Genomic DNA, 17019 nt, shown 5'->3' with positions numbered 1-17019 from the left:
CCCTGCTCACAGGGCCTGCGGCCGGGGCCCGGGGGCCAGCCTGCACCTGCATCAGACAATGAGCTCCCAGGAGCATGTGCAGCGACGGTCCCAAAGGGGCTCGACTCTTTCAAATACGTGTCTGGCTCCGGCACCCTGACGCAGCGGAGACAATGGAGGGATGGTCCCTGGTGCCGGCAGGGTGAGAGAGGTGAGTGCGTCTGAGCTGGGGAATGGGGCTTTTCTTAGGGACAGAGAGATGGTCAGACCAGCCTCGCCCAAGCACCGTCCAGCCTCGGCTCCGCTCTCGGCCTCTGCTACCGGCTGCTTCATAGGGCAGAACAGGGCACCCTGCAGAGGCCAGCTAAGCATTCACCTGCCTCGATTGGCTCTGAGGTCGGCTCGTTCCCTGGTCAGGAGGGGTTACCCCCTTCCTGCTCTATGCAGCCCCCCGAAAGGCCGTGATGCCTGTCTCCTATGCGTTCTCTGAGCACTGACGTTACTGCACGGCCAGGCATTGGGACGGGAGCTAAACTCACATCTGCAATAGACATAGGCAGAATCCACGGAATACACGGCTGCATGGGGCACCTGAACATTTGGGGCACCCACCCACCCCCTCCTGTCCCTGTACCTCCTATCGCTGCTTCCTCCGGAGAGGAGCTAGTTAACTAAACAGTGCCAAAGCCGGCCAGAGCTACTAGCAGAACATCCAGCCTGTGGAAGAGCCACTCGAGTGGGAATGAAGCTATTTCACAGGCATTTCCCAACCCCAGGCAGATCCTGTCAGTTTCGGAAGTTATTGTGTTAGCCCACAGGACCTTAGCTAAAAATGTCCTTAGCGTGTTGCTGAGGATTATGAAATCACATCTCTAAAAATTGTCCCCTCCTTGACTGACATCAGACCTAGGGACACCAGTTTAATAGTATTGCCTCAGGCCTCACACATCCTAAGGATGGTCCTGGACACAGGGGCCAACAGGGTCAACTCCTAGCAGAGGGATAGGACGGATGTTGAGCACTGGGGGTGTGAGAGGAAGGGTGCGCTGGAGGGACAGGACAGATGCTCAGCATTGGGGGAGTGTGAGGAGGGGTGGGCAGGAGGGACAGGACAGATGCTGAGCACTGGGGGTGTGAGAGGAGGGGTGGGCAGGAAGGACAGGACAGATGCTGAGCACTGGGGGAGTGTGAGGAGGGGTGGGCAGGAAGGACAGGACAGATGCTGAGCACTGGGAGAGTGTGAGGAGGGGCGGGCAGGAGGGACAGGACAGATGCTGAGCAATGGGGACAGGTAATAGCATCGAATGGCGAGTGTCCATGTACAAGGCAGACACACAAGGTGGGGACAAATTTGCCCCTTCTGCCTTGGCTCACCCGGCTCTCGCCATCGTGGTTCTCCACAGGGGCAGCAGATGGAGCCGGGAAACCAAACGCCGGTGACAGAATTCATCCTGGAGGGGCTCCCCAACACCAGGCAGCTGCCGTCTCTCTTCTTTCTGCTCTTCCTCCTGCTCTACCTGCTCACCCTGCTGGGCAACGCCCTGACCCTGCTGACAGTTCTGTGCGATGCCCGGCTCCATGCCCTGCCCATGTACTGCTTCCTCGGCCACCTCTCCATGCTGGACGCCTGCCTCTCCTCCGTCACCGTGCCCAAGCTCCTGGCGGGCCTGCTGGGGCCGGGCGGTCGGGTCATCTCCTTCGGTGGCTGCGTAGCGCAGCTCTACGCCTTCCACCTGCTGGGCAGCACCGAGTGCTTCCTCTACATGGTGATGGCCTACGACCGCTTCCTGGCCATCTGCCGCCCCTTGCACTATGGCGTGCTGATGAGCAAGCGGGTCTGCCTGTGCATGGCCGCCGGCACCTGGCTCACTGGCTCCCTGCATGCCACTGTCCACACCGCCCTGACCTTCCGCCTGCCCTACTGCGGCCCCCGCCACGTGGAGTACTTCTTCTGCGACATCCCGCCCGTCCTCAAGCTGGCCTGCGCCAACACAGCCGCCAACCAGCTCATCATCCTGGCCAACATTGGGGTGGTGGCGGCCTGCTGCTTCCTGCTCATCTGCATCTCCTACGCCTACATCGTGGCCGCTATCCTGCAGATCCGCACGGCGGAGGGGCGGCGCCGGGCGTTCTCCACCTGCAGTGCCCACCTCACCCTGGTGCTGCTGTACTTTGGGCCCCCAGTCTTTCTGTACCTGCATCCCTCCTCCAGCCAAGCGTCCAACGGCGCCCTGGCCATATTCTACACGGCCATCACCCCCCTGCTGAACCCCTTCATCTACACCTTGAGGAACGAGGAGATGAAAAGGGCCCTGAGAAAACTGGCTTGTGGGCAAATGCGTTTCCAGCCTGCCTAAGACTGAGCCAAATCCTCAGACTGGCAAAGAAAATGAAGGGTGTCAGGTGCCCATCTCCCATGGGCGCAGGATGCTCTTCGATCTCCACTGAGACCCCAGCCCAAACTTCTTCTCTCTTTGGCCACTTAGTTTCAGAGGCTGCTGGGTAGGTTGTCTTCCTCAGGGCCGTTTGCTGAGGCTAAGCAAAGGCTTGTCAGTCAGAGCCTAGATGATTAGTCACACGTTGGACTCCTTGGGGTTGGTCTTTTGAGGGGATGAAGCCAACGAGGAGGTTTCTCCTGAATTCTCCCAGCAGGGGACTCAGCCAAGTTTCTCTGTAACAACAGTGTGACAATCCCAGCGCCTGGTGCAAGATTCTGGCAGATGTTTTCTGAGTGTGTAACTCTACGGAGAGAGCAGGCCATGTCAAACTACTCCCCGGCCCAGCCGGTCAGTCCACCCTGATCTGCCCCATGAGCACAGCGATGGATTTTTTTCCAGCATGTGCCACAGGGCTCCAACAGACACAGTCATGTAAATAACCACCCCAAATCTCTGTGATTGCAGAATTAAGGGTGCTCAGTGCTGTCTGCTGACCTTCCGGGATGTGGCAAGTGGCCACCCTCAGTTCTGCATTTATAACATTTTGGGTCAGTTAGTTTATTTTTCATCCCAATGGTGATGTGGGCCATTTACACCAACTAGGAATCTGGCCCAGTGACCCTGGAGGTGCTGTAGCCAATTTACAGAAACGGAGTATCTGGCCCATGAACTCAAATGCTGGCGCTGATTTACGTCCACCTCCCATAGGTCTGCATGGATTTACCTTAGCTGGGGATCTGCCCGTTGGCTTTAACGGCACACGGGCAATTTACACCACCCGGAGATCTGGCCCATTTGATGTCCGTGTCGCTACACAGATTTACACCCTTGGGGGATCAGACCCTATTCTCCTTACAGCAGCCACACCAGGGAACTGGTGTGAGTCTCTTGCTGCCTCATTGGCCCCACTAGCATATCCAGCGCTCAGGGCCCTCAGGGCTTTTCCGCGAGGAAGGGAAACACGGACCAGCTCAGAGCTCCCGGCCTAATGGGGGAGCCTTCATGACTGAACAGATCCTGCTGCATTTCGGTTCCTTTGCACTACCCAGGTGTTGCAAAGGGGCCAGAGTGCAGCAGGAAACGTGGTTGGTTTTCCTCTCCTGCTAGGGCCCTCTGGGGCCTCTGCCTTCTCCTCCCCGGCTGCACTCTGTGCCAATCACTGTCCTCTCTCACCCCAGATTGCACTTGGGAAATGAGAGATTCATGGCCCAGAGGCTTTGGATGGAGTATGTGGTAAATGGGAGGGGCAATGCCCTTTTCTGGACATTCCAGCCATAGGCAGTGGGTTCTAGAGAGTCCCCGGGAATGCTCAGGAAGCAGAAATCCAGGAGAGTCCAGGAAAACACAGCGTGGGGTTTTCTGAACTTGAAGCAGTGACCTTCCTGCTGCAGTTTCTGTGTGACCAGAGCAGAGCTGAGGACATGAATGAAGCCAGGGAGCAGGGCATGGAGGATCCAGCGACATCCATAGTTAGGGAATCACTAAACCTTGGAACAACGGAGACGTGGGTAGAACAGGGAATGTTCACTCAGAGGCAACCCGGTTATTGCTTTATGTTTGGGTTTGCTGGACTTCTCTGTGCTGAGCACATGTGGCCTCCCTCACACTGTAACTCTCCAAACTGAATCCTAGGGAAGCAATTCTCTGTCTTTTAATCTTTCTTTTTTCAGTTGCTCTGTAACACCTAGCAACCAGCAAGTCATGTTTCACCAAGTGTGTTTTCTTTCTTTGTTAATAAAAATCACCTTTTAAAGACCATGAGCTGATTCTTGGGTCCTTGAAGGCAGGAGGTTCTGTGTGCACGTGCCTAAGACTACAGAGCCAGCTATTAATAGAATTGCAGGGTTTTTCAAGCTCTCTCCAGAGGGAGGGTAAACGAGCTTGAGGATAGCCCACAGGAGTTTTCCTGGGGTCTCTGAGGGTTGCATTTGGGTGGTGGCAGCGTAACATCCAAGGTTAGGGAATGTGTGACCATGGGCAGTTGTAAGCGGAAGCCTTTAGTGGCAGGGTGTTTTAAAGTCTCTTGCAAACCCCAGCTTCCGCACTCCAAGTCTCAGAGTGGGCAACAGCATCCATTTGTCGGCGACCGTGGCCTAGAAATTCTACACGGATCCTGAGTCCACCTCGCAGTAGGAGTAAATCAGTCCCAGTGAACTCAGCTGTGCTCTGGCTGATTTACACCAGCCGGGGATATGGCTTTACGTCTGGGCTTCTGCTTGGTACCTGGTAATTGTCATCCAGGGGCTTTTGGCCTGGCTCAGAGTCATGTCTCACCGGGGCTCAGCTCCACTCTGCAGGCAGCTGGGTTTCCTTTCGCTACACCTCCCTTCACTCCCCACACAGAGACTCCCCATTTGCCAACCTCTCGTACTGTGGCTAACGAGCCCCATGGGGACCTGAATTTCAGGCTCTTCCTAATTAACCCTGGGGATCAGGGAGCAAAGGGAACAATTAAAAAGTCAGTATGGGCAGGACCCACAGGATGTTTAACGAGCTGCTGGGGGAGGCAGGAGTGACATGGGATAAGGATCTGCCTGAGCCACAGGAAAACATCCTGCGCTGCTTGTTAGCACCCTTGTGACAGCTGCGTGGCTCTCACAGCTCTGCCTGCTTCAGAGCCAGCGGAGAGCCAGGGAATCAGCGGGCGGTATCTGGGCTCTCGGCTTTACACCAGCTGGGGGTCTGGCATCACGGAGTTTATTGCCGCCGCACCAGTGCCCCCAGCTACGGATCTGACCCCCTGACTCCAGTGGTGTTACGGCCTATTTTCGGCGGCTAGTCCCCGGGTCCCCTGTCCATTCTGGGCTGTTAATTCCACCTTTTGCACAGACAAAACAGGTTAAAGTGTCCCCCACAAAATAAGAACCCGCTGAGACCCGAGAGGCTGCCCATTGTAACTCTTGCTGCAGCTCCCTGGGTCTCCTTCCTGAGGGTTTTACGCTGTCACTTACCCCAGGTCTCTGAGCCCTTCCCATGGAAAACCAGCAGCCACGATGAAAGCAATTTGTCTCCTACCATCCTTCTTCAGCCTTTGACAAACAGAGTCTGAGCACTATTCCTTACCTCCTGGTTAATAGCGTTTTGTGGACCAAACCTCCATGAATTTATCTAGCTCTTTTTAAAACTCTGTTATAGTCCTAACCTTCACCGTCTCCTTTGGCAAGGAGTTCCACAGATTGACTGTGCCCTGTGTGAAGAAGTTTCTTTTATTCGTTTTAAACCTGCTACCCATTAAATTCATTTGATGTCCTCTAGTTCTCACATTATGGGAACAAGTGAAAACAAATTTATTCAGCCTTTCCACACCGCTCATGATTTTATAGACCTCTAGCATATCCCCCCTCAGTCTCCTCTTTTCTAAACTGAAAACTCCCAGTCTCTTTAGCATCGCCTCATATGGGGTCCGCTTCAAACCCCTAATCATTTTAGTCCCTTTTTTTCTGAACCTTACACAAAGTTCTGGAAAGAGGGTTTGTGCTGCACAGTTCCAGAGTTGCCCGGCAGAGGGCTCTGCATGCCACCTTCCATGTAGACGGGTCGGCCTCAGGATCCATTTCACACCCCTGGCTTGGCTTTCTCGCAGCCTGGCGGTTCGCTCGGAGCTCCTGGCGGACACACGAAGCCATTAGGAGCCTAGGCACAGAGCGGCCGTGGAGGGGGATGTGTCTTTGGCACCAACCGGGACCAAGCTCAAAATCCAGCAGCAGCATCCCAGTGCGTGCCTGTCTCCCCGGGTTTTCAGGGTGGGGACAAGGCCGGAGCGTCTGTCCCGGTGAGGGTCTGTGCGGCTGGAGGCGGAGACCAGCGGCGGGTCCCCGCGAAGGAGCAGAGACACTCCGAGTTGTGTGGGAACTAGAAAAATGTGGGGGGCAGCTATTGTGCTGCTTCTCGTTTGGGGTAAGATTTCCTGCTTCCAACAGCGCCCCTCCCAGCCCGCCCAACACAGCCCCGTCCCCCTCCCATCGGACCCAACACACCCCTGTCTCCTCAACCCACCCACCCCGCTGCGTTCTCCCTACAGAGCTGTTTGAACTGGCAGGGCGGTGCCAGGAAAAGGGGGAATTTTAGAGGGGAATCTACCTCTAAAGCTCCTGAGAAATTTCGCCTTCACTGACTTAACTCTGCTCGGTTTTCTCTCGCAGGTGCCCCGGGCCGAGCTAAGATCGAGCAGCCGGGCTCCGCCGAAGCTGTGGAGGGAGCCGAATTGAACCTCACCTGCTCCCACGCCTCAGTCGCCAATGAGAACATCTACTGGTACCGGCAGTTCCCGGGCCGAGGGCCCCAGTTCATTGTGTTTGGGTACATCAGAACCACGCCTAGCTCCGAGCCCGAGGGCGCCCTGCACATCTCCGGGGACAGGAAATCCAGCGCGCTGGCCCTGCGCAGGGCGCGGCTGGCGGACGCGGCGGTGTATTACTGCGCTCTGGGAGACACAGTGGGACAGCCAGGGGCGGGTCCCGTACAATAAGTATTGCCCTGTATGTAGGTGCGGGAGGGGGAAATGCCAAGCGCGCTTCTAGCTGGGGAAGGGGAGCGACAGCGAGACGACAAGAGGGGAATAAAACCTTTTGGGGTCAGATTTAACAAGGTCTCCTCGCGCGTTATTTCGGCGAGTAACGAGATTTGATCCTTCCGAAAAAGGTTTCAAAATCCCTTTCAGAGAGAAAAATGAGGCTGAGTAAGAGGTAAAGGAAGGAAGCAAGGAGAGAGGGAAGCAGGGAGGTCCGGAGGGAGGGACAGGGAGAGGAAGGTACGCCGTGTTTCCTCACATCGGTCTTGATAAACCACATAGGATGAAATCAGCATCGGACACAAACATCCACCCGCCGCTTCCCACATGAGCGATTCTCAGGAAACCTGCCCCAGCACCAGTCAGGACCGACCGCGCCCAGAGTCCGCTCCCGGCCATAACACGGAACCAGCGCACGTGCGAACCCGAGCAAGGTCCGGCTGGGAGGCTCACACGCTCTAGGGGCGCTGGCTGGGAGCAGCGTCGGGATCTTCTCCTCCCCGCTGCGCAGAGACAGGGCATGTCCGGGAGCATCCTCCCCTCCTGCTCCAGGAAACCTGCTCTGGCTGGGCGGGAAAGGCAGAGTCAGTGCCGGAGGGGAAAGAAACTCTCCTGCGACCTGTCGCGGGTGCTGTCGGCACGTTTGGCCACACGGGGGCGCTGCGACGCTGGGTCAACGCAAGTCACTGCCCGGCTCCCGCCCTCCGCTGACACTAACCTGCCCCCTTTAAGGATCCGTGTCGAGGCCGAGGGAGGAGATATCTGGGAGCTGCCTGCAGCGCACGGGGAAGCCCCAGGGGATCCCGGAGCCGCGCTATGCTCCGGATCGTGGCCTTGCAGCTCTGGCTGCTGCTCCCGCGCGCAGGTGAGACACGAACCAGCCCGCGGGGCGCGAACAATGGCGGAGACACGAGAAAGGTCCCGCGGGAAGGGCGCCGCAGGGGGTTTAAGGAGCGATTCGGGGCACAGGACAGGCTGGGATTTCCGCGGACGCGGATGGGGCTGAGGGCTGTCGGTGCCCGAGGGTTTGAAGTTTCCAGCCCTCGCGCTGTGGTTTAAAGTCTCTCTCCCCCACAGCTCGGGCACAAGCTGACTCCGTGGCGCAGTCACCCCCCGAAGTGCGGATCCCCGAGGGGCGAAGTGTCACCTTGCACTGTAATTTCACCACTAGTAACCCAGCCCCCGACCTCTTCTGGTACCGGCAGGGTCCGGACCAACCGCCCCAGCACATCCTGACTAAAACCAAGTTTGATTCTCCGGAGGAGAAGTCGGTCCAGGGACAATTCTCCGCGTCTTTGGACATGGGGAACAAGACGGTGCCCTTGAGGATTGAGAAGGTTTCGTCCCAGGAGAGCGCCGCGTATTTCTGTGCCCTGAGACCCACAGTGGGGGGCATCCGCATCTCCGCTCCTACAAAAACCCAGCGCGGGGCTGTGTGGAAATAGCACTGAGCTATAGACCCTGGGTTGTGGTGGCGGGAGGGGAGGGGGAGCTCGAGATGTCGCCTAGCCCAGCCCCCTGTGCGCAGACAGGACCGAGCGAGTCGGGATCAGCCGGGAAAGGGGGTGATCCCCTCGGGTCTCGAAAAAAACGTTTGTTTTCTACCTGACATTCTGCTAATGAACAGTTTCGAGTCTGCGTGGTGCCCTAATGCACATCCCTGAGTTCTTATTATTATGGAGGAAGAATCTCTGACCCGGCCTAGCCCAGCGTCCTGTCTGCCAACAGTGGCCAATACCAGGGTATAAAACAAACAAAAACCAGGATCTCCTCACACAACGGGCAAGCCAGCCTGTGGATCTCCTGTGCCCAGACAGGACCAAGTGGGCGGGGATCAGCCGGGACGCAGGATTCTCCCACCGGGTTTGGGAAATAAACTTATTTCCGTGACACTCTGTTAAGTTTGGCTAAAGAAATTCAGCTGGTGAACTTTGCCCAACTTTGCTTTATCGCCTCCCGTGTCGGACTCTTAGTGGCGGTTCCTTACATGAAAACACGTTCATGACCCGAAAGAGACCGTGGCCCCTGCAGGGGAAGCGTCCGGCCGAGTGTAACAATTGAGTTGGCACCTGTGGTCGGAGTGTCCTGGCTGTAATGTCACATGGAGCCTGTATCTGCCGGGCTCCCCCGCTCTCGGGTCACACATCGGGGGACGAGTTGATCAAACCACCTTCCCCATCCGAGCACCAGCCGGTTAATTCAAACCAACCCGGCCTCACTCAGCCCAGCCCGGCCGGATCCTGTTTGCGACGGGACCGATCCCCGCCCGGTCCAGTCCGGCCGAGGGGAGAGCAGCTTCACTCCACGAAATTCCACCTCAAACCCAAACTGCCGGGGAGCATCCGGGCAGCGTCCCTGGGCACCCGAATATCGGTGAGCATCAGACACGAAGTAACCGGCCCCCAAAGTCAGCAGGAAGCGCGCGGCGGGGCCTGGACTCACAGCGGGTCAATTGTACCCTGGGAGCGAGCTACCCCCAGCGCGAGTTCAGACTCCCAACAGCAGCCTCCTTCTCCGGACTCCTCTGGCGAGAGGCCCCCAGCGAAACACCCCCTGGGAACCAGCCGAGTTTCTCCAGTGGTGGGCGCCGAGCTCTCCCGCTCCTCCTACCGCCACTAGAGGGCGCCCCGCCCCTTCCCATCCCCGCCTGTTCTCGCTGCCCACAGACCCGGTCACGCGGCTCGGGCTGAGACGTTGAACCAGTCTGGCTCTCTGGACTGGAGGAAACCCCAGAGCCGCATGATGCTCCGGTTCGTGGCCCTGCAGCTCTGGCTGCTGCTCCCGCGCGCAGGTGAGACACAAACCGGGCCGCGGGGCGCGAGCAATGGCGGACACTTGAGAACAGTCCCACGAGAAGGGCGTCCCAGGGGAGTTTTCTTCCCTTGCAGGGAGCCTCCCAGGGGAGTCACGAGTGGGCGGGAAGCGGGAGGGGGTTTAAGGAGCGATTCGGGGTTCCGCAGAGGCTGGGATTTCCTCGGGGGCGGAAGGGGCTGAGGGGTCCCAGCCCCGCGCACAGATGTTAAAAGTCTCTCTCCCCACAGCTCGGGCACAAGGTGACTCCGTGTCCCAGTGGCCCCCAGAAGTGCGGATCTCCGAGGGGCGAAGTGTGACCTTGCACTGTAATTTCACCACAATTGATAGCAACCCCTACCTCTTCTGGTACCGGCAGGATCCGGATCAGCCCCCCCAGCACATCCTGACTAAATACCAGTATGAACCTCCGGAGCAGACGCTGGCCCGGGGAAAATTCTCCGCGTCTTTGCACTTGCGGAGCAAGACGGTGCCCTTGAGGATTGAGAAGGTTTCGTCCCAGGAGAACGCCGCGTATTTCTGTGCCCTGAGACCCACAGTGCGGGGCATCCGCATCTCCGCTCCTACAAAAACCCAGCGCGGGGCTGTGCGGAAATAGCACTGAGCCATAGACACACGGGGCTGGGAAGGGGGGATCTCGGGAGGTCGCCTAGCCCAGCCCCTTGTGGCAGACAGGACCGAGCGAGTGGGGATTTACCGGGGGAGAGCTTGATCCCCTCGGGTCTGGAAAATAAACTTTTTTTCTGCATGATGTTCCGTTAACGCAGTTTACTGTTTGCTTTTCCCCGTGACACTCTGTTAAGTTTGTCTTAGCAAATCTACCCCGTACACTTTGTCCAACTTTGCTGTATCGACCCGGGTGTCGGATTCTTAGTGGAGATTCCTTAGATTAAACCACGTTTCTGACCCGAAAGAGACCGTGGCCCCGAGAGGGGAAACGTCAGGCCGAGGGTAACAATTGCTGGAGCCTGTGTCCACTCTCTGGACACACATCAGGGGACAAGTTGATCCAGGCGAGCGTGGCCCCCCTGGGGAAGGGGAGACTCTGTCAACACCCCAGTAACTGCTTCGCCACAATGTGCGTTTGTCTCACCAGCAGGACATGCGGCCGCGCATTCACCCCGCCCCTGAAATCCCCCCCACCCCCGCCCGTTTCATTCAAACCAACCTGGCCTCCCTCAAGCCAGCCCGGCCGGGATCCTGTTTCCAGAGGGACCAATCCCAGCCCGGCCCAGTCCACTCTCGCCCAGGGCAGAGCAGCGTCACTCCATGTAATTCCACCCCAAATCCAAACCGCCAGGCACCATCTGGGCAGTCTCTGGGCATCCGCATGTTGTCGGCGGGTCAGTTGTATCCTGGGGGCGCGATGCCCCAGCGCGGGTCCCCACCCCATAATTCAGACGCGCCGCAGCAGCCTCCCTTCCCGGACCCCTCTGGCGAGAGGCCTCTGAAAACGAGCCGAGTTTCTCCAGGGGCGGGCGCCGGGCTCGCCCGCTTCTCCGACCGCCACTAGAGGGCGCCCCGCCCCTTCGCATCCCCGCCTGTTCCCGCACCCCACAGACCCGGTCACGCGGCTCGGGCGGAGGCACTCAACGAGTCTGGCGCGCGGGGCGCGTCACGCGCGGGGCGGGAGGAGACGCGTAGCGGGGGGGGGCCGGGTCCGTCTCCGGGCGCGCGAAGGGTCCGTGTCAGGGCCCAGGGAGGAGACCTCGGGGAGCTGCCTGCAGCGCGCGGGGCAGCCCCAGGAGACCCCGGGGCCGCATGATGCTCAGGTTCGTGGCCGTGCAGCTCTGGCTGCTGCTCCCGCGCGCAGGTGAGACACAAACCGGGCCGTGGGGCGCGGACAATTGCGGAGACACTAGAAAGGTCCCAGGGAAGGGCGCTGAAGGGGACTTTTCTTCCCTTCGCTGGGAGACTCTCAGGGGAGTCCGTAGTGGGCGGGAGGCGAGAGGGGGTTTCAGGAGCGATTGCGGGATCCGCAGAGGCTGGGATTTCCGAGGAGGCGGAAGGGGCAGAAGGCCCCGTGTGCCCGGAAATTTGAAAGCCCCAGGCCCTCGCACCGACGTTGAAAGTTTCTTTCCTCTCACAGCTCGGGCACAAGGAGACTCCGTGTCCCAGTGGCCCCCAGAAGTGCGGATCCCCGAGGGGCGAAGTGCGACCTTGCTCTGTAATTTCACCACTAGTGGTATAAACCCCAACCTCTTCTGGTACCGCCAGGACCCGAGCCAGCCCCCCCAGCACATCCTGACTAAAACACGGTATGATCCTCCTGAGCAGACGCTGGTCCAAGGAAAATTCTCGGCGTCTTTGGACATGGGGAACAAGACGGTGCCCTTGCGGATTGAGAAGGTTTCGCCCCAGGAGAGCGCCGCGTATTTCTGTGCGCTGAGACCCACACTGCGGGGCAACCGCATCTCCGCTCCTACAAAAACCCAGCGCGGGGCTCTGTGTGGAAATGTACCCGAGCCAAAAACCCGGGCTTCTGGGGGACATCGGGAGATCGTCTAGCTCAGCCCCTGTGTCCGGAGAGGACCAAGCGTTCGCGGACCAGCCGAGACAGGAATTGATCCTGTCGGTCTGGGAAATAAACTTGTTTTCTACCTGATAATCTGTCAATGGACAGTCTCGTGTCTGCGTTTTGCCCTCCTGTACATTCCTGATTTCGTCTCGTAGTGAAGGAAGATTCTCTGAACGGCCAACTGGGTCTAGCCCAGCATCCTGTCTGCCGACAGTGGCCAATTCCAGGTGCCCCAGAGGGAGGGAATAGAACATGAATGTATCCAGCTATTTTTCAACTTCTTTGAAGCCCTCCAGCCGGTCGTAGCCGGGCTGCTACAAACATCCCAGAGACACGCAGGTCAGGGGATGACGGAACCCAGGCTCCGTCCATGTGTCCGTGTTCCCCTCCCGCTCTGCGAACCGGCAGAGCGAAGCGTCACCGCGCGGAGCCCTTCGGTGCCAGTGGGAACCGCGAGCAGGATGCAGTCAAACGCATAGACCAGAGTCGCTGTCCGCGCCCAGTGCCCGAGCAGCGCTGGACTGTCTCAAGGGGCTTTGTGGCAGCGATCCGGTTCCAATCCGGATTCTATACAGCGCCGGGCACAATGACCTCCCGCCCTCAGAGGCAGAGCAAGGTTCTTAAAAGGCGCTGGAGGGGCGGCGCCCAGTCCAAGGGACCCGGGGCAGGGCGGGGGCTGTGCCCACAGCCAGGGGTAGCCATGAGCGCACCGCAGGCAGGTGTGTGGGGCCAGGCAGGCACCGTGAGGTGATTGTAACCAGCCATGAGCCGGGCCTGTTCTTTCAGCGCTGTCCTGCCTGGCTCTTTACCGCCGCCAGGGGGCGCCCCGGACTTGGCCGTCGGCGCCTCTCACGGGACATTAGCTGCGTCTCTCCAGCACAGCGTCACAGACCGATTGACAGAAGTGCCCCTGGGGACCTCAGCACCGTGAGACGGGCGGGCGGGAGAGGAGGTGGCCTCCGGGAGAGGCGGGTCTATCGCTCGAAGGCGGGATTGACATTTAATGCCGTTGAAGGGAGAATTCTGTGACAATCCACCAACGTTTCCCAGGAATAAGAAGATGATTTTATGCTGCGAAATGCTTTGCCCCTTGGCTTTACAGCTCTGCCTGCTGCTTGGGCGCCCAGGTGAGACATCTTCACTTGATGAATTTATTAGATTATGGAATCAACACGGGACCTAAACGCTACGGAATTGCTGTTGTGACAGGGGAGGGTTTCAAAAGGCCCTGAAGAGAGTTGGGCGCCACATTCCTTGTGGTCAAACAACACCTAACAAGAACACAGAATAGTCAATGAGACCAAGAAACTTCTTTTTATTTTCTGAAAGCAAAACAAACAAAGAAACAAAGATACAAAACAAACCTCCGCCCAACAAAAAGAGCCGCTGATTTAACACGGGAAGGCAGGATGTGTATAAAGTATCGGTGAAATGACAGACATAGCAGAAAGAGAAGGGGAAGGGTCTTTAATGACTTTTATCCCCTTCACAGGCTTGGCTCGGGCGGATTCTGTGTCTCAGTCTCCCCGGGAGGTGACAGTCTCGGAGGGACAGGACGCGCTATTGCACTGCAATTTCACCACAGTTTCTAGAAACCCGTATCTCTTCTGGTACCGCCAGTATCCGAACCAGCCGCCCCAGCACGTCCTGACCGCGTACAAATCCCCCGCCGCGCGGAACAAGTTCGCCGCCGAGCGACTCTCCGCGGTGCTGTTCGACCAGAACCGGACGGTTCCCCTGCGGGTGGAGGCCGCGTCGCTCCCGGACGGGGCGGTGTATCTCTGCGCCCTGAGCCCCACAGCGGGCGGAGCCGCATCCCCGGCGCTACAAGAAGCGAGCGAGGGGGCTGCGCTCCCAGCTGGGGCAGAGGCGGGTTTGTGCCGGGCCCTTCTCATGCCGCTTCTCTGCCCGGTTCACTCCCTCTGCTCTCCCCCGCCTGGGAGGGACCGCGAGTTCCACAACCACCGTGTAGTCTGAAATGTGTGTGTGTAGCTGTACGGTGTATGGAGGTGTGAGTCTGTGTAGATGTGGGCTGTGGGGATGTATGCGTGTGGAAATGTGCGTGGGGGTGCGTGTGTGTGTGTCTGTGTAGATGTGGTCTGCGTGTGTATGGTGTGTGTGTGAGAGAGAGAGAGAGAGAGAGAGAGAGACTTTGTGTGTGACTGTGTGTGTGTAGATGTGTGTGTATGGGGGGGTGAGATTAATGACTGGACAGCACACAGAGAGAGGCGGGGGTTTTGCTCAGTTTCCACTGTTCTCCCAGATCAGGAAGGAGGGGGTGGAGCTAATCGCAGACTTCCCAAAAATTCTCTGTGATGGACTGGACCGTGTCTGGGCACAGCTGAGGGCGTCCGCTCAGGGCGAATTGCTCAAATCCGGGGCTCCTTACAGCCCCCAGACTGGTGACCTCTCCACACAGGCCACAAACCAGTTCCACAGAGCGCTTCAGCAACCTGCCTGAAGCCTCCCGAGCAAAACCCCTCCGACACCCCAGCAATATCCGTGCCCCAGATGGCCCTGGGCCTCATACACAGGTGGGGGGGGGGGAGGGTCTTAGAGTCCAATCCCACCTACCCCAAACAAGTTCTGTCCAGTTCCAAGAAACCAGCCACAGATCCCTGGTCAATTTACCCTCTGGATCTTACCCACAAATCACACTGAGCCAATCCTTTAGCATCTAACATCTAAAGGTTTATTACTACAATAAAGAAAAGCATGAGTGTTAAGGTTGTTAAAGGATGGTACATTACATGCATCGAATCTCCCAGTTCTCGATGCAGGCTCTAGCAGAGATGTTACAGCTGCTGGCTTAAAAGTCCTTGTTGCACATCCTGGGATAAGGATGGGTCCACAGTTCTTTCCGGCTCTTGGATCCCTGCAGTGCTGCCTCTGGGATGAAGTGCTGAGCTGAGAACCAAAGATGGAGTCCACCACATGGACTATTCATCCCTCTTTCCTGGTCTCTTCTTGGCTACAGCAGGTCACCAGGCCAGCGGCCTATCCCTGCGTTACCTGCTGGCAGCCCTCAGGTGTCAGCCCTCATTCTTTAGGTGTTTCCTTGGCCCATTGAGTGCCATTGTCCCACAGAGCCTCACTAATTAGCATATCCTTATATGGGCTCTGCCCAATGCTCAACAACATGCAGAGAAATATCCAGTATTCACACAGATTACAGATTCCTAACTACACACACAGACATTATACAATCACATGAACAGCGTACATAGGATTAGCAGACAGTAAGCTTCTATTCAACACCCCACATGGCCCCTTTTATACCATTTCTGGGGCCAACACCCCCACCTATGAGTGCAGCAGTGATCTGGCTGCTTCCCTCAAATTCAGTAACGTGACACTCTCCCCTGGAGATGCCCGGGGTGGGGGTGGGGGGCGGTGTCTCTGGCGGCTTGGTTGGTCTGACAGGGGTGCTTCAGGCCCGCCTATCAGTCACGTGGGACTTTGTACTGGGTGGTGCTTGGTGCTACCCGAGGGCAGGGGGCGAGACTCGAGGCCCTTCCCAATCCTGGGATTCTAGGGTCACAGTTTGAGGTTCATGGTGACCCCTCCCCCCCAGGTTCACAGTAGGAGGCACCGAGGTGATTGGTGGCACCGAAAGACAAGCCCCGGAGGGGCGGTCACAGAGACCCGGGCTGGGTTCTCTCCTGGCCCGGGGACACCCTCTGGGCACGGGCAGAGATCCGGCGGAGGCGGGCCGAGCAGCCACAGACAGGGCCTGGATCAAAGGCAGCAGCTGTGACTGAGTCCCCAGGCTGTGACTTCGCTAAAGCGGGGTCCCGTTCCAGGAACCGTCCCCTCCCAGCTGTGTCCAGAACCTCCCAGGCCAGGTGACGTCACCCCTCACAGAGAAGCTCCCACGTTCCTCTCCCCTGCTTTGGGGCCAGAGCACGCCCCGCTCGTGTAAACGGGACCAACTGGCAGCTGGGTAAATCCGGGTTTTCACATGGGAATCAATGGCCCAGACCCGGTGTCTGTGTAATGGCATATTGGGGTGCGTTAGGAGGAGCCTTCCCAGTATATCTAGGGGAGTGGTTGTTCCACTTTATTCGGCACTGGGGAGGCCACATCTGGAGTATTGTTCCAGTTCTGGGCTCCCCACTACAGAAAGGATGTGGGCGCATTGGAGAGGGTCTAGTGGGGGGGCAGAGGGCAACCAAAAGGGTGAGGGGTTTGGAGCTGGAGCGGATGAGGGATTTGGGCTTATTTGGTCTGCAGAAGGGAATGGGGGGAAGTTTTTAAGTCTCCGCATCACCAAGCCCTGACTGAGGTGATTGAGTTGGGTTTGATCCTGCTTTGAGGGGGGAAGGGGGGCTTAGTGCCACGTGACAGGAACCCACAGCGGGCGGGGCGCAGGCTGAGGGAGGCGCTAGCGGGGTGTCCCGGGGAAGGAACCAGTCCTGAGCCGGGGTCTGGTTGCAGCTCGAAAGTCTCCGGTTGACTCGGGGTGACAGCGCAGCTCATGGCCGCGGCGAGCGGAGCTGTCCTGCGAGGCCTTCTCCTGGCCGCTGTTTGCCTCTGTGAGTGGAACCAACCTTGTCCCGTTCCCGGGGGCGCAGCGGGGCCGGGCCTCGGGAGCCAGTGAGGGGCGAGAACTCTTAGCGCTTGTGCATGGCTCTGTCAGCAGGGGTCTGTCTGTCCGCCCACCCATCCAACACACTTTGTCTGTCTGTCCATCCATCCACCCACCCACCCATCCAATATACTTTATCTGTCTGGCTCTCTGTCTGTGTATCCATCTCCATAAA

The 17019-nt window shown here is 58.1% G+C and overlaps 2 protein-coding genes across 2 annotated transcripts in view; one reads left to right on the top strand and one right to left on the bottom strand.

Annotated features, from left to right (window-relative positions):
- Positions 1-17019, bottom strand: part of NOP9 (NOP9 nucleolar protein) — a 340212-nt gene that overhangs the window by 253924 nt on the left and 69269 nt on the right. The gene's annotated exons all lie outside the window — the stretch shown is intronic.
- Positions 1142-2336, top strand: LOC142821363 (olfactory receptor 10S1-like). Its single transcript, XM_075912260.1, has one exon. It carries the CDS (start codon positions 1284-1286, stop codon positions 2334-2336), a length of 1053 nt encoding a protein of 350 aa, XP_075768375.1. The 5' UTR covers positions 1142-1283.

The sequence above is a fragment of the Pelodiscus sinensis genome, chromosome 30, assembly GCF_049634645.1.
Source record: "Pelodiscus sinensis isolate JC-2024 chromosome 30, ASM4963464v1, whole genome shotgun sequence".
NCBI classification, from domain to species: Eukaryota; Metazoa; Chordata; order Testudines; family Trionychidae; genus Pelodiscus; species Pelodiscus sinensis.
The sequence above is the reverse complement of the archived record's forward strand: the minus strand, read 5'-3'. Positions and strand labels throughout refer to the sequence as shown.